Source organism: Chamaea fasciata, unplaced genomic scaffold (assembly GCF_029207755.1).
Source record: "Chamaea fasciata isolate MVZ Bird 193981 ecotype frontalis unplaced genomic scaffold, bChaFas1.0.hap1 SCAF_16, whole genome shotgun sequence".
NCBI lineage: Eukaryota > Metazoa > Chordata > Aves > Passeriformes > Sylviidae > Chamaea > Chamaea fasciata.
Window position 1 is genome coordinate 12,638,290 of NW_027094101.1, and position 21,264 is coordinate 12,659,553.

Sequence of the window (21,264 nt, forward strand, 5' to 3'; positions counted from 1 at the left end):
AACTACAGTTTTCTTTGAACTTGGTTAACAGTAACATTCTTTCATTCAAAATAATTTAATTTCTAAGCAGAATATTATGTTTTACTATTTGTTTATCCAGAAGAAGTTGAAAATTAGTTTTAAAAATTACAGTTCGACACAATAGGGGCTTGTGCAGTACCGAACGGAGTGGGGAGGGCACTGGGATTTGGTTTCGTGCTGCTCCTTCTCTGTCTAAGCACAGCAACTGATGGAGCACTGTCTTCAGGATTTGAATTAGTTCTCTATAACACAATAGTCTATTCTGTGCCAAACTTGTTGTTGGCTCTAGTAACTAGGTAAAAAAGTCCCATACCCACAAGACATGGTAAAAAGAGAGTGTCCAGCATGCTTATCCTCCTCACAGTGCTCACACTGAATCAAGAAACTTCAGTTTCTGTTGGTAAACTAAAATCCCCAAGACAGGGACCACTGGTTAAGAACACATCCTTTTTATTTCTATTATTTCCTCAGCTGGAGGTTTTTTGACAAGAGGTTGCTGGCTCCTGTACAGAAAGTGTAGAATACTACATAGAAAATAGCACAACAGAGCCTCTCTAGCCCCAAGGCACTTTGACACTTCTCAAATAGTAAAATAAAAAGTCTCAAGTTCTAATACGTTCTGTGTAATCAGCTTTTTAGTTAAAAAAAACTTCAGTGTTATGTTATTAATAGCGGTGAAAGTCTGCACAGTCCTCATATGAAAAAAGGGTTTTCTATTAACAAAGAAAAAAAAAATATTCCAAATGTCTGTATTTTAAATGCTAAAGGCAACATTACAGGAAAAAGGGGAGCTGGGGTATATGATATAGATGTTGTAAGAGGTTACACAGCACCAATCTTCAAATACATCAATTCTATTACACCTGTCTTGTCTCTCATTGAGAGGATTATTCAGAACTTCCATAAATACAGCCCAAGGACTCTCTCAGAACTAAGTGGCCGAGTTTCCCCAGCAACCAGAGTGTGAGAGATGAGGCACCCCAGAGGGGGCTGGGAGCAGGGACTGAGGAGGTGCACACACCTCACTGTCCTCTTCCTCAAAGCAGATCCAGGATTTCATCAGAAACTTTGCAAAACTCCAGAATTTCCCAGTTTCTGTTCCTAGGAAACACTTCCCATGTCGGTTCACTGCCTCACCTCACAGAGTGTGTCAGCAGCAGGTCAGATCCTGACCTTGGGTTAAAGAACCCTCTTGGTAAGAACATGAGAGATTTGCCTCTAAATGGGAAGCAAATTTGGTATTTGAGAAAGATTTTCTATTTTAGAAAAACACAGCACTGAGAACAAGTTCTGACAGCCATAAATCAATTCTGTAGAACATGTTTTCACATACAGCTGCATTTTTCTGGCATTTGCTTCCCAAACCTTTCCTAAAAGCCTCCAGTGATAGAAATCCTATAATCCTTCTAACTCATCTGATTAAATATTAAGTATTCTTATGATCAGGAAGCCTTTCTAATGCCCAGTCTAAACCTTCCTTTGTGTAATTTAAGCCCACAGCTTCCCAGCCTGCTCACTGCAGCCATGGAGGAGAAGAACATGTCAATGCTGTTACATCCAATTAGGCGGCAGAATTTGTTCCTTTAAGCAGGAATGCAGTCTTGTGTCTGCAGGATTGAAAGATCAAATGAAACATCTGTCACTAACTCAAGCTGGACCCAGGCTCTTCCTACAACATGCAGGAAAATGAAAAGGAAATTTCTCAGTGGGGGAAAAAAAAGACAATTCCTTTTACAGTGCCAAAGTCACAGCACTGTCTGGCTTGCTTCATCCATGTTTCCAGGTTTCTTAAAACATAGGTAAAATTTGGAAATTTGTCAAAAGAACTAAAAAGGATTGGTAGTTACCTAACCCTCCTCCATACATTCAGAGAAATAGCTGCCTGAAAAAACCTGCTTGGATCCAGTTAGAATTTTAGTCTTTGTGCTTCACAGACACAAAGCTTTGGGGGAATAAATGTATACATCCTGCATGCCATTCCTAAAGATAATTCCCCATAAGAATCTCAGCTCCCTCATCCATCTTTGTCTCCTGTTATCTTAATGGGCAAAATGCCCTTGGCTCCTTCAGTGGTGCTAAAACCTGAAGGAAATAAGAACAGCCCAGTCCAGCTCCCTCCTGAGAAGGCACAAGATAATCTACCTGAGTCATACACTCAGTGCATGATGAGCTGGAGTTTGTAACCTCCACTTCTCTTGTTCTACACCACAGCCAAAGTCAAGCTGTGCACCAGCCAGTGACTCACACCCCGTTATTTTATAATATTAGTCATTTAGCTGCTAATTACCAAAAAAAAAAAAAGGGTTTACTACAAATTCATGGAATAGATTTGCATCATTTTCCATAGATGCAAATGTACCTCAAAACTGCAGAAGCTTTTTCCATTTTATCCCAGCTGTGCTTCACCCTCAGCTGTGGGGCTGGAGTGACCCATTGCTCTCAGATCCTGTGTGGTAAGACAGGAAGGACCCCAGGGTAACACAGGCTGGGAGGAAGGAGCTTATCCAAGGACAGACCCACCTGGATTCACCTCCCTGGAGGGCAGAGGTGCTGGAATGGTCAGGGAGAGTTTGAAGCATCATCACATAGCCCTTCCTTCACCCAACACTCATCTTCTGAATCCCTGCCCTGCACTTCCTCTCTCCCCACATTTGTCCTGTAAGGTTAAACTGACAGGATAAATGTACAGAGCAATAATTCAGAGAAATTCATCCACAGAAAGGATGTGAAGCTGAAGAGCAGGCAGAGCTAATCAAGTCTTGAATGTATCAGCAGAAGTTTATAACTTTTATCTTTTTATGAGACAGATGATCACACACACACATCCACAGTTCTATAAATTTGAGAAGGTAATAAAACTTTCGAGCAGGCTTCAGCAAAATAAAAAACCTCATAACCTCTGGTGCAAAAAAACCCAATAGGCGGCTTAGAGATCTCACGTCAGCTGTGAGAGCCACAGCCTCCAATGTCTGACATCTTACAATAATAATTTTCTAATCCTGATTATAAACCAAGGCCAATATTTGTCTTCCGAGGTAAACTATTTGAATGCAATGTTTTTTTTATTTTAATGCGAAGTGTTCTAAAAGAATGTCTTAGATGCAAAATAAAGATTTTCAATCTAAATGATAACTAGAAAAGTTTGAAGCAAAATACAGAAATTAAAACACCTGGGACAGAAACCTCAGGTCTGAACCAGAATCTGTCATAAAAGACTCCCACAGGGAGCAGGGAAATCTTTATTTTTCTTCAGGTTCCCTGAGAAGATGAAACACTGAGGGCATCTGCAGCATGGGAATTGTATTTTTTTTTTTGTCTAGCAAAAAAATATTTTTCAAGACAATAAAGACTTTTAAGCATTGGAACAGATGGTCTGAGGAGGTAAGGGACCTTCCCTTCCTGACAGCTGGAAAGATTAACAGGAGTCCATCACCAGTGACACGACTTCTTGCAGGGATCAGGGCTGGACTCTGTGACATGGAAGAGCATCCTCTGCATCACTGTTTTTAAAAATCCACACCAGCATTTAGCATAAAGCCTTTAAAGTGAAAAAAAAAAAAAAAAACAAAAAAAAAACAAAAAAGAACATTGGGAAAGAGTCAGACATTTTTATAATTTTCTTGCAAGCTGGGATAAAAGGATTTTTTTTTCACGTAAATGCCTCACTGTAACACCAGGATGGAGTTTTGTTCTGTGCTTGCTCAGTTATTTGTGGGCAAAAATAAATGAAAGCAGAAGTGCCTCCCCTCTGCAGAGTGCCCTGCCCAGGCCTGGAATGTAACCATTAATTAGAGGAAACAATTACATACAGTCGTGATGCTTCTATTAATTGGAAGAAATACCAACATGCAAACAGGCTTGAGCTTTATTTGTCATTGCTCAGTAGCTCAAGGCTGCTGCAGGAAGAGCTCGTAACAGCCAGACAGCATTGCTGATGCTCTTTGCACTTATTCCTTTTAAAAAGTTTGCTGCTTTTACTTGGAGCAAGACCTGGCCGGTTTTTCCTCCTGCAGGACATGCAGGACTGCACAGGAGCTCAGCCCCTGCAGCTGCTGCCCATCCCAGAGACATGAGCGTTCTCCTGGACCTTCCTTTTAAAGCCTCATTTCACTGATAACTCACAGCTGGAACAGTTTTCACAGCTGAGCTCTCCCCTGACCCCAGGCTCCAGTCCTAAAGACCACCCTGAAGTCCCTGCATTCAGAAGGGCTGCAGTGAGCCACAGCTACTGCAGGGAGCTGCTAAAACCTTCTGCTCTTGAGCTTAAAACCGGGCACACAGAACTGCTGCTAAACTGTTACATGACTGTGCTCGATTTGATTTACCAGCTCCCATAAAACCATAGAAACTTGTTTAAGAGACTGTGACATCTTGAAAATATAATTGGAAGTAAAGAAACTATAGTAAAATACCCGATGCCAATTCTTAATATTTCCCTTTAGTAAACTCTTCCTGTTGTGGCTCAAAGAATGAGCAAGGATAAGAAAAAGGCTCAAGCTTTCAAATATGAAAGTCAAAATGAAATTAAGTTGCTTCCCACGGCCTCTCTGTTGGTACAAAGTTCAGTCTGCCACCGTTAGATTTCTGATGCTGCTGGCACTGGGAAAGCCTCACGACTGGAATGAAATGCCATTTGAAATGAGATCTGGTTCTGAGATGATTTTGCTCCCTGGCACAGCAGCGGTATCCTGCTTTTCCTGATAACTGTGAAGATTAGTGCAGGATTACAGCTTCAAGTGGGGCTGGCTTAACCAGCAAGGTGGGAAACCAGGACATCCCAGCACTGCCCATCATCCAGACCTCATCAATAAACACTTGTCTGGAAAATGGCTAAAGTACTCAAACGAAAGCATGAGATGATATTCATCGTCATTACTCTTGCAAAATATTCCAAGAAAAAAAAAAAAAAAACAAACCCAACAAACTAATGGTTTGAGATTACTCTGTGTCAAATATCAAAAGCCAAATATCAAAGCTTCCCTGCAAGCACAGGTGACAGCAGATATATTCTATAAAATGCATCTCTCGCTGTTGTACACACAACCTGTTGCCATCACATATGGAAAAGCTGGGCCATGAAAAGCCAGAGGTGACCTGGGGCTGTCCCCAAGATCACAGCCCTGAGGACACGTCCTGTCAGACGGGCAGAGCAGCTGGGAAAAGGTGAACACTTCAGGCTGACATGGAAAGATAAAATTCACATAAATCAGTCCAGGTGGGAGGCAGGATGCTCCAGCAGGGCCTGATCTAAATATTATATTCTTCGAAGGCTTGCTTCAGTTATTCAAAGGTACTGAGGCTCAGCTTAAATCCCCAAATGATGCTGGTTTTGTTAAGAGCATCAGGCAATAGTGCAAGTTGTCAGTGCCACGTGTGCCTCCCACCTCACTTGGCTGTAAGGGGTTTTTACAGTTAAAGAAGCCATTAGAGTCAGGTTAATTAGCAGTCAGAAACAAATCCTCACGTAAGCTACAACTCATTTATCTGGAAAAACGATCAAACATCATTCCTGGGTTCCTATTAGTCATGGAATCAGAAAGGTCAACTTTAACAAGGAAAACATTTAAGTTAAAAACGACATAAACACCTGTCCAGGGAGCAGCAGAGCACACGCAGAATAATTCCCATATGCAAAGTGTGGGAGGTTGCTCTCAGGATTTTACATCACACTCCACCATAGGAGCAGTGAACAGAAAAGCTTTGCTGAAGTTCTGATCAAGTTCAGGTTGGGCCACTGGTCATCAGTGCCAGGATTTACATCTGGTTATGGCCCTCTTCTTCTATTCCCAGCTAAATTTCCAGTAATTACTAGAGACGAAACCTGCTTCAAATTTCTTAACATCAAATACATAAAAGCAGAAGATTAAAAACAAACAAACACCAAAAAAACCCCACCCAAAAACCCCAACAAAACCAAAATGGATCCTCTGGTCTTCCACATGAAAATGTTGATGGGATTTCTCATCATCAAAAACAAAACCCTTTATTTCATACACATTAAATATTGATTTAAAAAGCTTCTTTCAGCAATTTCTAAATTTTAACCTTTTTTTTTTATTATTATCATCTCTACCAAAATGCAGGAAATTAATAAGTAGCTGCCAAAATCCAGGTATCCAAAACAGAGGAAAATAACAGTGTTTCCTTCTCCTGAGAACAAAAATACTTAAATAAAAACTATGGGTGTAAAAGTAAAGCAAGAGGATTGTCAAGAGTTTCTGGGGCATGGAGGAATACCTTGTTTTTGTCAACACCTGACACAAAGGAACATTTTGAAGTTTTTATGTCTAAAAAAAAAAAAAAAAAAAATACTGGAAGGATATTAAGTCCAGGCAGTAAAACTGGGCTCTTTGTCATGTTTAATTGCTTGGATTCATAACCTAGTTTTGCTGAATCTGGATGTTACTGCTGACTCAAGCAGCTTCTCCATTTTAATACTGTAGAGAAAGTTTGCGTGTCTCCACTCCTGTGAGACGAAAGCGTTTTTTGAAATATTCCTGACCATCAGTGAAATTCCTCTCTGCAGAAGCCTCATTGCTGTGCATGAAATCTGTAATTAACTACAGAAAAAACCAAAATAATCTCTGATTGAAACCCTGTGAAGGAAGCCCATACTGTGCTTCATTTTCAAAGGCAATGAAGGGAATCACAGCCTCTGCAGTTTAGCAGGGGTAAGTGAAATGAAAAGAACAACAGGTACAAACAGAAGGAGGACAAACAGAAAACAGAAATGCTTGCACCCAACTTCAATCCCACAAAGCTAACAAGTCCCTACACTGTCCAAACTAAAGTTCAGCTAAGGTAAAGGTAGTGAGTGCACAAAGCCACCGAAGACAGAGACTTTGCCACATTCCTTAACATCCCCACTGGATACTCTTAAAAGATAATAAAAATAAAATGGAAAAAAACTTATTCCTACAGACAGAGAACTCCACAGCTGACACGATAAATTTAGAAGGAAATGCCACCAGAAGAGAGTTTTGGCAGTGACACATTTACTTCTTTCCACTGTCTGGTCTCTCACCCAAATGCAATCCCACAGCATTTGGATTTTAAACAACAGGTATTTGTGATGCACCCTTTGAAAGGACAAGCCTGTGTTGCTCTTCCACCTGGTGACTGTGTCCTTATGGCACTCCTTGTGTTCCAAAAGGCATCCCTGGCACAGCCAGCAGCTGGATCCAGTCTATTCCTGAATTCCTGGTCTCCCCACAGCTCAGTTCAGGAGAACACAGTCCATTCCTTTGTAAAACATTCCAAGACAACGCTAAAGGCAGATAACTTTGCTAAGCTGATTTTCACCTAGATTGGAAATATACCTATTTATGCATAATAATAGTTTCAAAACTTTATCCTCACATAGAGTTAACACATTTCAAAAGTTATGCATAGTTCCTAGGAGATGCTGTAAATTATGCCCCAATCTTGAAATATGTATAAAGCCCCCAAAACACTGAAAAATTCTGAAATCATCGAGGCCCTCTGAAGTCTTTGTTCCCATCTCTAAACCCTGTGGCACAATCCTTCTAACAAAAACTCCAAAATCCCTATCACTGAAGTCAACTAAAAGCTTGACTTTAGGAGCTTGATTTTTACTAAGGACTTAAAAGTAACTCTTTCTTAGCACATGAAGTAAACTTCGGACAAGATATTTTCTATAGCTAAAATTCCCGATGTATTTTCCTCAGTTTACTTTATCACAATTCCTGCCACAATAACTTAAAAGCGTGAGTTGACCACATTCCTTTCCCTTCTCCTCTTTAATTTGATGCTTCAGTTACCATTTCTAACATACTTATCTTCATAAAATTAATTAAAAATTTACCAGCAATATTTTTCCTTACAAAAGGAAAAGCCCAAACTTCCAAAACTCTTTTTGAGAAACATTTCTCTAGACCTTTTCTTGCATTTTAAATACCACCAAGTTGACCACTTGAACAATCAATTTATTACTCGTTCCTGGAAAAGTTTTCCGGTTTATGAGCAAAACTGAGATCTATGTGAAACTTTTACTACAGAAAGAACAAATTTGAACAATTCCATGATAATGATGCTACTGAGGTAAGTGGTTTGAAGGTGGAAAGACTGAAGGTAACACCTTGAAGTTGCTTCATCCATCCATTGTTAAGTTGTTGTAATTTCAAGTATTTTCTCAAATAGGAATAGGCAAGAATATAAAGATGAAACTTCCTAAAGCTGTGCCTGGAAAGGGGTGCAATGAGCTGTGCTGACACTCCTGGAGGTATCAGGGTGTTGGATGTGATCAAATGGAACTCCCTGCCCACAGCTTCCAGAGCAGGCCATGGGAATGGGAGCTATGGTGTGTTCACAGCATCTCAAAGGCCAAAAAATGTCCCACTTTGGGAAGGAGAACTCCAAAATGAATAATCAAACCCCTCCTAGATCCACAGATTTAAAGGAAGTAAAGCTGATGATTGACAGACATTACCCAGGCACTCACAGAGGAGCCCCTGGAAAGGATTAAACCCCAAAGTCCACTTTTTTTTTTATTATTAGATGATTCAAATCTGAAAAACTAATAATTCTCCACAGCACTACTGCTCCTGCTGTAGACAAGGGAAGACTGTTCACTGAGTAGCAGTTCTGCTCACTCTTCAACCTTACTTGCACGTTCAAGAAACAGATCAACAACAGGAGCATTAAATTTCTAAGAAAAAAGCTACAACGTATGGTCAAGACATTCAAAATTATACATATCTGTTGTTTCATTTTAGAAATACACATGGAACCAACATACTGCATGTAAACAGATTTTTTCTAAATATTTCATAAGGAAAAAAATTCAAACTTTCTATGTAACACTACTATAAATCCTAATTATTTCTGTATTAAGACCAAATTCCTTATCAGTACAGAAGAGACAAATACAAAGGCTGTTTTGGATCTTACTAAGTTCGTCAGTATCCGTCAAAGTCAAATACCTGAGGTGGAATTTAATGTCTGGTCCTGGAAGCAACGTGATTTTACGGTGTCTGAACTGCAGAGCCCAGCATTCCACTACTGGGCTGTGCCAGAGTCTCCTCCATGTGACAGCAAGTCTTTCAGAAATATTATACCCCTATTATCTCTCTGGACGAGATTCCTTTTTTTAAAAAAAGCTAGAGAAATCCACCTTCATCACCCCCCTCAATGTTTTTTTTTTGCACACTTTGAAGTGTGTGGGTTTTTTAAAGGAAGAATATTGCTAAAGTCATTGAAAGTATTAAAATTACTTTGCAATTTTATATCCAGCAGGAAACTGATAGGCGTTTCTAAATCCCAGTCTTTTATACCTTGTTCCTGCTTTTTTCAATGCAAATACATATAAATGGATTGTTAGCCAAAATTACCCGTGTGTTTAAATTGTATTTATTAACAAAACGCAGCTGCTGTTATATCCCATGCATTTTAACAAGTACAGTAATAAAACCTTCGAATACTCATAAGCTGTGTTTTCTAAGATCGGTATGCTTATGCTGGTGACACACAAAGTTAACCAGGCGCCCAGGCTGGTCAGGAGCGCTGTAACCTGCCTGCTGAAAGGCAATAATCCACCTGCCAAAACCCCTTCTAATGAGACCGCTGCTCTCTTTCATATAAATGCTAATACACACTCCATCCACAGAAAGCCAAGCAGCTTGCCGAAGATGAAGTTCACAAAAACTTCAGGCAAACACGGAGGGAGGATGGATAATCCCCCCCTCGCGCGCTGTTTTCTGTCGGCATCTCGCCGAGGAGCGCTCACGCCCAGAGAACACGCGGGGCCGCCGGCGGCACGGCTGGGCTCAGACAGCGCACACAGCCCGGAGCATCCCTGCCTCTGCCCCTGGCCGGGCACCCAGGGCAGGGCAGGGCAGGGCAGGGCAGGGCAGGACGGGACGGGACGGCACGGCACGGCACAGGACGGCACGGCACGGCACGGCACGGCACAGCTCAGCTCAGCCGCGCCTGCAGCCCGCTCCGCGCCCGCCAGCCCTGCACCCCTCACCTGGTTGGCATCCCCAAATCCCTTCACCTGGTCGGCATCACCGCATCTTCTCACCTGATCGACATCCCCCTCACCTGGCCGGCAGCCCCCGCACCCCTCACCTGATCGACATGCCCGCACCCCTCACCTGGCCGGCAGTTCCCTGGTGCCACCGCCTTCAGGTGGGGAAGTCCCCGCCGGTGGCATTCCGGCCCCGGCAGCCCCCCACGCCGGGCTGACCCCCATGCCCAGCTGCCCCCCACGCCGAGCTGACCCCCATGCCGAGCTGACCCCCATGCCCAGTTGCCCCCCACGCCGGGCTGACCCCCATGCCCAGCTGCCCCCCACGCCGGGCTGACCCCCATGCTCAGTTGCCCCCCACGCCGGGCTGACCCCCATGCCCAGTTGCCCCCCACGCCGAGCTGACCCCCATGCCCAGTTGCCCCCCACGCCGGGCTGACCCCCATGCCCAGTTGCCCCCCACGCCGAGCTGTCCCCATGCCCAGCTGCCCCCCACGCAGAGCTGTCCCCACGCCCAGCTGACCCCCATGCCCAGTTGCCCCCCACGCCCAGTTGCCCCCCACGCCGGGCTGTCCCCATGCCCAGCTGCCCCCCACGCAGAGCTGTCCCCACGCCCAGCTGCCCCGGCCCCTCCCGGCGGGCACAGCCGGGGCTCCGGGCGCTCTCCCCGCAGGCACAGGACGGATCCCGCCCTCCCCCTGCCGAGCCGGCTCCGGAGCTGCCGCCGCCTCACCTGAAGGGCATCTCCCATTCCCGCCAGCAGCTGCCAAGGTTTCATGGTCGGCGGCGATGCCGGTGCGGCGCCGGGAGGAGCCGGGGGGAGCCGGGCGGCCCCGGCCGGCCCTGGAGCCCCGGCAGCATCCACCGCCCCGCCGGCCAGCCCCGGCTGCCCTGTGCGTGTCCCTGTGCCCGTCCCCGCGGAACTCGGCGCGGAGGAAGGGCCGGGCAGCGCTGCCGAAGGCTCCCGCTACGCCCGCATCGTTCCCGGTGGCCGTGGGACAGTATTGATGACTTTCAATCCGCTGCGCTCCAGATGCTGCGGCGAGAAGCGAGAGCCCCGCGCTGCCTCTGCCTTCCCCTCCGCCCGCCGGGCTCGGCAGTGCCGGCGCTCGGCGGAGCCGGTTTGTTTTATTGGGAGATAAGAGCAGCTCCGCGCCGGCTTAGCTAAAAAACCACAGCCTTGTGGGAAAGGAAGGTGGGCACGGGAGAGCAGATTACACTCAATAATTCATTTATGGAGTGGCTTAATGGATGGACTTAATATTAGCTGCTTAGCAAAATATTAGACGCGGTGCTAAAGTTTGTAGGGGCTCGCTGTTAGGATCAATTTTATCTACACAAAATGGTTAACGTGTGGATTAAATCATGATTAATCTCTTGTGAAATTCTGAATTCCCTTTAGAATAGCATTGCAGACTGTCTTTTTTAAGGCAAAGATTGGCTGGAACTGAAACAAAACCTGAAAATCTTGCACAAGAGATGGCAGCAATTAACCCATTTGTGGAGAAGAAAGTTTCAGATAAACATCAAAAACTGATCCCTTTCACTACACAAAAGCATTGTTTATGCCCTACCAAATAAGTTGCTATTTCAAAGTACATCTATTTATATAACTGAAGTTACAATCTGTAAACAACCACTTGTACTCTATTGAAAAATTCTCAAGATGCTGCTCAGAGGACTTTTCTAATTCTGCAAAATGAATTTCCTACCACACATTCACTATTTCTGAAAAAAAAAAAAACCACAAAAGTTTATTAAAGCATCTTTCGATATTATCATTCTGCAATCAAAATCGAGAACAATCTGACCTCTTGGAAAAGAACTTATATCAATCTTTTCCTTTTTGTAAATACAAGTCACCAAATTTGTACCCCTTTTTGGCAGAATAGGAGAGACAAGGTTTAATTATGTTCTGTGAAAACTTAACATATAGAAAATATTATTAAATTCAGGCTGTAATTCCATAATGTTTTCCTTGTTTGGAAGTTTTTACTGTAGCCATGCTCACCTTATTACCCAAAGGGAAAAGAAAACTTTCTACCTAGACAATGGGACCATTAAGGCATCTCAATCAGAATAAAGTGTATAATCTAAAAAGAGAATGTTGCAAGGGCTGGCCTGACCACTGGGCTTAATAGCCAGAACATCTCGGAGCTCACACTGCCTCTTTGTGTGGCCTTGACCACATTATTCATCACTTCACTTTTCCCACTTGTAAAATTAGAATAATACGACTTCCAGTGTCTCCCATCTCTGACTTCTCGGGAGGGCTCGAAGGATTAATGACCCTACAATGCTCTGAGAATGAATAAACACTAACTGCTAAGGCAAAGCTGATGTGTTTCACAGCATTAAAGCACTGAAATGTTAGAAATTCCAATCAAATCACCCTGTGTGTCTAAACATGGGTGAAGTAAAATGCAGGGATTACTAAAACACCGTCTTCTACCACTTACAATCAACAAAATACTATGGGTTGGCTTACTAGTTCTGTTATTTAAATCTGATTTTTACCATATATTCCTAGCGTTAAGCTCAGTTCCGCTAAAAATGCCACCAGCAGCAATTAGCACTGCTAATTTACAAAACCAGGCTGTTCAGGGCAAGGCCATTTAGAGTTAGAGCAGTCAGAAAACCTCTCCATTAGCCCTGGTTTGTTATTTTGAGCCTTTGCAGCACATATGGGCCTTCAATGAGAGGACCTGCAATTCTAGCACATGCTACATGTGGTCCTCAGTGCTGTTCTTCAGAGATCCCCATGCTTTATTCAAGTAATGAAAAAAGAGTTTGAACCAACTAATTATCTCATTAGCAAAAAACTAAGGGGGGCAGGGGGAAGCACTGGCAAAGCACACACTGCTGCAGGGAGAGCTGTATCACTCACAACATTGTGGCAACAATCAAAATCAAAATAATGGCCTGACTTCCTATGTCCAGCTTGAAAAAGATCGTTGTAAATTTATGTTTCAGTCTATAGAAATAGTAACCTTGAATAAAAATCTGTGCACGTTACACATTCCTTTTCACCACTCTCTCTCAGTGGTGGGTAACCATGGTTCCTCCACCTCTCAGTAGAATTAGAAACGAAATGTCTGAAATCCCTAATCACAGAATCACAGAATGATTAGGTTGGAAGAGACCTTCAAGATCATCAAGTCCAACCCAGCCCTAACACCTCAACTAAACCATGGCACCCAGTGCCACATCCAGTCTTTGTTTAAACACATCCAGGGATGGTGACTCCACCACCTCCCCGGGCAGATCATTCCAGTACTTTATCACCCTTTCTGTAAAAATCTTTTTCCTAATATCCAACCTAAACTTCCCTTGGCACAGCTTGAGGCTGTGTCCTCTCGTTCTGTCAGTTGCTGCCTGGAGAAAGAGACCAACCCCACCTGAGCACAGCCACCTTTCAGGGAGTTGTAGAGTGATAAGGTCACCTCTGAGTCTCCTTTTCTCCAGGATAAACACCCCCAGCTCCCTCAGCTGTTCCTCACAGGGTTTGTGTTCCCAGCCCCTCACCAGCCTCATGGCCTCCTCTGGATGTGCTCAAGCATCTCAGCTTCCCAATGGTCCACGGCTGCCAGGGCTGGTCCTTGAGGCAGCACAGAGGGTTGCAGAACTTAGGGATGCCCTTGTTTTCCAGCAGGGATACTCCAGCAGCTGTGGGTGCACTAGACCCACTGGAGGCACCCCCAGAGTTCAGTGAGATGAGCCGTGGGATGAGCACAAGCTCTAGTGGGAATCACAGCAGGGCAGAGCAGGGTTCAGCTGCTGTGCATCCTTGCTGTGACCTCAAACACGCATCTCCTGCCTTGGCCAAGGGACCTCCTGAGCCTTTGTCCTTCCCATTGCAGGGACAACCCTTAAACAACTGAAATATTACTGAGATAGCTGCTGAAGATTCAGTAATTCCTGATTTGTACCTTTTTCACTGGAAATCTTCAAATAAGTATTTTCAATGTACTTACTGAACAGTACAGACAAGTACCATCACATTATGTCTCATGGCACATCAAAAGTTCTAAATGAATTTAGTTGTTTGTTATCCCTTACATCTTTTTCTCCTTAAAAAGGGGAGATTTTTCTTCTGAATTTCCCCACTGACAAAGAAAATCAGAGAAGCAGACCAAATCAACTAACTGTAAGATATGTGCCTTTTAGTGAATGGTGCAGCTGGATCTTTTTTTAAACTGATGCAAAGGTGCATGTGTCATCCTAGAAAGCTTCCAGCTCGAAGTCCTCAGTGGGTAACTGATTTAGCCATAGTCTCCTGAACTAAGTTTCTGTGCTGTGGGAACTATTAAAAACCAACATAAGCACTGAAGGAAAGTGAATACTGGTAAAATTCACAAGTAGCATCTTGAGCAGAAGGTTATTCTGCAGCTGTCCAGTTTGTAAAGTGCTTTTACTGCAGTCAAACAGGGCAGTGAAATGTGGTTTAATCTTTAACGTGCATCCATGTCCAACACACGGGGGCTCTCCATGCCTGATGGATTCCTGCTGGAATGGCTTCTCCCTACGTGCCATCTCATGAGCAGCACCACACCAGGGGAGCCTAATGAAGCATATTCAGATGGAAAAGGATCGTGTGACTTATCATAAACATGCTGCAGTTTTATTTCCACGGGGTTCGTGGTTTCCATGTGCAAGTTTGAAGCAGACAACCAACATGTTAAAAAATCCAGCATCCATCAGACGCCACAAACCCAAGAGAGCAATTGGAGCTCCGGGAAATGTGCATCTGAGAATGCATGGTGTTAACTGATGCTAAATAGTATCTTCTGGAGAGAATCTAAATGATAAGGACTTTAAACCTGAACTATCAAAAGATATACAATCAGAAGACAAGTTTTTCCTCTACCAAGCAGAATTTTAAAATAATCTCCAGGGGTTGAATCCTGCAAGCATCCACAATGTTGCTAAAAGCACAGTGAAACTAATTACAAAAGTACACAAAAATAATTGCGTTTAGCATTGGACCTACATAAGAGATGTTCTGAAAAAACATTGACACAAAATACTAGGTGCTTTCCAAAATCATTTTTCTGTATATTCAAAATGTCAGTACTTTTCTTTAGCCAATTGTTCACAAGTAGCCTCCATAAAAAGTTTGTAAATGTGATAACACCAATCTGAATTGCTTCATTTTGCATTAGGAGTTGGGGTTGCCTTTTCCCAAGGTGTTTTTGCTACTGATGTCACCAGTCTCTCTTGAAAGTTCTCATTCTGTTTCTGCCGTTCAGACAATTAAAGCAGTTCACAAATGAGGTGACTTCAACACTGCAAGTGTCCAAAGGTACTTTCACACTCTTGCTGCAATGCTAAATGCTTAAAGTTTGCAGCTATGAAATGAAAATTTTATTTTCTGTATTTTGTCCAAAATGTCACGCCTAATTTGATTCAGAAATGAGAAATCAAACACCATCAATAAAATAGTAGAGGAACATAGTTTTGATGCAACTAAACTAGTACTGCGCTAATAAATGTTACTTCAAACATTGCCACAAAAAAAGTTTCCTGCATAAATGCTATGAAAACTGCTGTAAAAATAACCACTCATGTCTGTACTCACCCCCCTGTAACGAGCAAAAATGCAGATTCCACAGGACAGGGATTTTTTGCAGAGCCACTGCTGCTTAGGAGGTCAAGTTCAAAAAAGAATTACTTATCCAAAGCCCTAAAATAAAGCAAAGTTTCTGAAGAAGCATCAAATCAAGGAAAAAAAATCCGGATCTCAAGTGTAAGGAAAGCACCAGACACCATTTACCAGCAGCACTCACTTTCAAGGCTGTTGACTCTTTTTTTTTTTGAGCTCGTTTCAAAGTTGAATGTGAAACATAAGGTAACAACACATCTACCAACATGAAGAAGAAAAAGGTCTCTGAAAAGTCTTGAAGCAAAATAATTCCTTCTGTGCTTATACATATTCACAGCCCTGTTGAAATGCTAAAGTAGTCACGGGAATTTGCATTCCTAAAGCAGACAGCATTTCCACAGGAACAAGGATTACCAGTTTAGGCTGCAACCTGGACTTTAATATCCCACTTTATATGTCCTTCAGAGGTAATCTGGATCTGCATTTAGCTGTTTTGCCCAAACAAATTACTTTTTTTTTTTGTTTGGTAATTAGAAAACACAACTTTCTACTGTGTTGTGAATTCAAAATGTCTTCCAAACTCGCATTCTTTTTTTTTTCCTTCCCACAGTATTAATGAAGATTGTTTCCTCAATAAAACTGCAAAAGGTTAATTTGCCTACAGAGCCTCATGACCAGGAAAACACAGATGTGACAGTGCTCACCACACCAGCGTGAGGAAATGTCAAAACACAATGGAAAACACCAAAAAAAACCCTGCAAGTGCAACTGCTCCCCCTTGGAGATCAAACCAAGGTGCAAGGTAATACCCTCAAATGATAAAGTGCAGCCTATGCCACAGCGCAGGGCCCTGAATGCTGCTCAGAACATCAGATAAAAGTCAAGTAACAGCATTTCCCAGCCCAGCATCGCAGCTGGAAGGCACTGAGGGAGCAGCCAGCTTCCCCCAGCCATGCCTGTGAGGCACAGAGCCCCGCAGGAGCCTGAACTGAGACTCTGCCTTTGCCCCCTCAGTAAAGCCCCTGAGCCTGACGCCTGCCTGCACTCACCGGCAAGGACACAGAATAGCAGAGTTTGGAGATTCCCTGGAAGATTTTTGGCCCAGAAATTAGGCAAAGAAATACTCCTGGGCAGCTCTGTGAAATGGATTGAGGTAGAATTTTATTGAGAAAATAGGTAACTGCCTATTTTTTATTCTTAGTTAATGACAAATCTTTTTTTTTTCTTTTTTTTTTGCACCTGTATTTATTTTTACTCCACCTATCTTCATTTGCAGTTGCTCTCCAGATTGCAGAACACACCAATGAGACTTTTGTCACTAGCTTTAGAGGCATGATATTTGCTTCCTACTAAAATGAATGCAAAGATTTAAATATCTTTATAAATACAGGATATAAAGCAGCGTAGGGATTGTTATTTGAGATACTTTAAACGTCTTTTCATCACCTAATATAACACAAATGCCACCACTTTCTGCAGCATCAGGTAGAAGGCAGAGGTTGGGACCACCTCCAGCTCAGTTCTTGGGGACCTTCTCTCCTCTAAAGTCCTGCTGGCACAGAGAATGTCACGGATTGTGGATGCAAGCAGCCCCTTGCTCCCGCTCATCTGTGGCACAACACAGTTGACTAATTAATTTTTTTTAAGTATTCAAGATGTGACATATATATGGGATTGAATGCAGATTAGCATCACAATAATCACAAAGCTTTTGTAGCCTCGAATTTGCCTTTTTGCAGCTGAAGTTCCCTTTAATGTGCAAATGAACGATGCCACCACGTATCTGGAAATAAACAGGCTCATTGTGATGGTGGCTTGTCACAAACACAGGCATTCAGGGGTATATTAACAGCACACGGTGGGCTGGCAGAGAAATAAAAGATCCATGCCCAACTGCCTGGTGCCATATCCTGGCCCATCGCACCGGTGGCATCCTGGAGTGGTGTTGGGAAAATCTTCTTCCCCGCAAATATTCCTGGATTTAAGTTGTTTTCATGAGTTGCAAGGGCATTTCCGGCCTCGTTATAAAGACAGGGTATGTTTGCTAAACTGAGTCAAAAGAGAGCAAAAGGGACATGAAGTTGTCTCAGAACTTCAAACCCAGCAAAATCTGAGAGAGAGGTTCAGAAGAGAGATGGCCCTCACAGCAAAATGGAAAAGGGAATGGGGAAACAGGGAAGTGAGCTGGCTGGAGTGTTCAAAACCCTGACAATAACTGCTCACTAAGGGGGAACAGTATGATTAATCTTTTTCCTTTTTTTTAAAAAAAATAACTTTTTTACCTTTCAATTTTTGGGATCAACTAAATCAATTACTCTGAAGTCACTCACAGGCCCCACTTCACACGCAGCAAAAGGACCAGCATGTCCTTCAGGAAGAAATCCCTTACTGACTGTGGGAGGCCCTGGCACAGGGTGCCCAGAGAAGCTGTGGCTGCCCCTGGATCCCTGGAAGTGTCCAAGGCCAGGTTGGACAGGACTTGGAGCAACCTGGGATAGTAGAAGTTGTCCCTGCTCATGGCAGGGGTGGGACAAGATGAGCTTTAATGTCCCTTCCAACCCAAACCATTGTGGGATTCCTGTGTTTGGCAAAAAGGGTTGCTCCCGGGAGCTGTCGGTAAACAAGCACATTCCCAACAGGATCCTCAGTACCAGGGCAGTTAATTGTAGGGTTTGCTTCCCAGTGAGACCCAAAACACAGTTCAGAAATAGACAGTCCTTTAGAGGGATTTAGGGAGACCAACGCTAAGCTGGTCATCCGTCAAGGAATGCACACAGGATATTTCATGTCAACATCTACGTAAGATGTTTCCAAGAATAATGAGCCCACAATATTTTAAAAACAAATCTCACACGTTTTTCTGACAAAATGTTGGTGTTAATTTTCGCAGTTTCAATTGGATTTGGTACGGTTGGAAATGCAAGGGGAAATCTGCAGTAATCACGATGTGACACTCATTAACACTTTCATAAAATACCCGCTGGATTTGCATAAACTCTGCAAAGATTCATTGGTGAGTCTTTAATATGAGATTTCCCTTGGTTTTACTCCACATCCAGCTCCATTTGCCCTCCCTCTCTCCTCTCCCCTGCCAGCGAGAACTGCTGTAAACAGTTCATAACAAAGCATAATAAAATGTACTGAAAAACTAAAATATACTTGTAATTACCCAAAAGCCTATATAATTGCATATATAATTTCATAAACTGCAAATATTTTTCAAGAAATCCTTGTGCAAGGGAGAGAAATACTAATTGGATACAATGGCTTGATAGAGTGGCACTCCAAGTCACTTAATAAATCTGGAGATGCACAGGCAAGTTCTTTAATGACCTGTGTATAAAACCCATCCATGGCCCAGCTTGCAGACAGCACAGTATTTGCATGCAAAATAGCAGGAAAAGAGTCTAGGAAAAGGCAGCAGAAGGTTTCTGGTCCTGACACAAAAATTTTAGGCAAATGCCACTATGAAGGGAGACAATTCTTGCTACTCCCAATATCGTAAATGTGGCGATAAATTAAAATATAAAAGGAATAAATCTGGGTCATTTAAGTCTTCCTTGAGAGAGACACCCTTCTCAAGAGCCAGTATTTGCCATGAGTTTTTAGCTGAACTATCTAGGACCTACTGCACTACACTGCATCAACATGGGCAACCACAGCAGACAGTAAAATATATAATGGGAAGTTCACAATGGAAAAAAAAGAAAATCTTGTTTTTGAATGACTAGGAAAAAAAAAAAAATTACCAGGTCTAAAAATTCTCATGAAAATTCATTCTGCTTCTAAAAATGCTTTTTGGTTACATTTGATTCTAAATAGAAATAATCTACAAATATGGTAAAGAGTTCAGCATTAATACGATAAGTTTAAGCAAATTTAGGATAAAATTTGGAACAAATTTTTAAATTCAGTTCTGGTCCCTGTCCTAAATTCCTGCAAAGAGACATAAATGACATTTAACTTCTGGTGTGCTACACTCCAGCCCAGCCGTTTCTGTTAGGGCCTAAGCTTTGAAATGATTTGAACTATGTACCTGTACAGAAGGGCTGCACCAGACAATAGATTATTTCACTTGCTTGCATTTTTGAACAAATTTATTGACTGAGAGTCTCATTTCATTGCTCCTACTCAACACATCATTATCTCTGATATCCCACAAGCACATGAAAGAATTTTCTAAAGGAAAATACAACCAAAGTGTGAGGGCCAGGATCCATTCCTGTATTTTATTTCTGGTTAAACTCTCGGGCTCAGATCACCTTTATGTCTTGTTCACTACTGAGTAATGGAAGCAGGCTGGGGAGAAAAATTAATATAAGTGGTTTTATTTGTCTTGTGGAATCTTTTTAAAGATAAATTAGAACATCAGAACTTGGATATTTTTTTTCTCTGCTGAACAACTGTGAATTGTGCTGAGGTCACTTGAAGTGTAAATACTCTGAGCACTTTTCATTTGGGTTTTCATTTAAAAAAAAAGTAACCTCAAAGTGGAACAAAATTTTTTGTTATGGTTTAGTAAGCAGAATTCTCAATCCAATGCTTTAATGCTCCCCAAGCACAACTGATCACAAAGCAACAGCAGATCTTGGTAAGTAAAAACTCAAAAATTTTTCTCTAACTCAGAATTACCCATTTCCAAGGCTTACCCATCACAAGACTAATTTGTACCCATAAAAAAAGCACAAAACTTGTGAGACAATTTCAGCAGTCACAACAGCAATGACATCCTCTGTGCCATTCCTCAAAGAATTCTCCTTGTTGGATGCACAAGTGGACTGTCAAAGCAGCAAAGCTTTCCCTGGATCAGGACTGCAAGGGTTCCACCCAAAACTGCAGAGCAAGAAAATGAATAAATCAAAAAATAAATAAATCAGAAAGGCCTTACAGGCTTTCAGAGTGTGCTAATGACATGTGAACTCCCTGACCCTGTGACTCAAGGGGTGGTTATTATTGGACAACCGCTGGGAAAATAAGCTGTTAGAAAACAAGAAGTCTTTACTTTTATATCACTAATTCAAATGGCACAATAATGACTCTTTTGAACATGGTTTCTCAAAGCTGTCGTATATTGTTCATGAGAGGCAAGGAAAACAAGTTCTGGTTTCCCTGTATCAATGGCAGGGATCTCGAAACACATGCATGCTACACTGCCCCTCACAAGAGTAAAACTTCGAGGGAGAACCCCTTTCTGCCTTGCATGGGTCAGGGATGGTAGGGTGATAAACAAATTTCAGGGTGGAAAACCAGGAATAGGACACTGTGTATTCTGCTGCTTCATAACTCCCTGTGCCTGGGTATAGTGGGCATTTTATGGTGGCTCAAAGGGATGGGGTGCAAAGAAACTCAGGAATAACTGAATTATGGATAATTTCTATGACTACAAGGTGATTTTTTTGGCACTCATACCTGGTTGTCTGCAGCAATTCCATCTAGACAGAACTTGGAAGGTGGGTGCCAGAAACGTGGCCCCAGGGAATCAGTATCAGCATGAATCTCTCCAAATGCAGACAGCATGGAAAAACAGATCAGAAATTCTGAGGGCTGCCAGTCTCTCCTGGACCCAGAGCTGGCACAAGGGGAAGGAGGCTGGGCAGGTGAGTGTTGGCAAGCACTGGAGCTCCTCCCAGGACTGATGCCGGGGCACACCAAG

At 42.8% G+C, this 21,264-nt stretch overlaps 1 protein-coding gene across 18 annotated transcripts in view; it reads right to left on the bottom strand.

Moving 5' to 3' along the window:
* Positions 1-21,264, bottom strand: part of RBFOX1 (RNA binding fox-1 homolog 1) — a 1,151,565-nt gene that overhangs the window by 588,393 nt on the left and 541,908 nt on the right. Inside the window, exon 1 of one of the 18 annotated variants that reach the window (XM_066197688.1) lies at positions 10,743-11,199. The exons of 16 other annotated variants lie outside the window; for them this stretch is intronic. In XM_066197688.1, coding sequence (XP_066053785.1) covers positions 10,743-10,787 — 45 coding nt within the window. In that variant the 5' untranslated portion in view covers positions 10,788-11,199. Of the gene's footprint in view, positions 1-10,742; positions 11,200-21,264 lie in introns of those variants that run through there. One more of the 18 variants, XM_066197692.1, reaches the window with a different exon arrangement.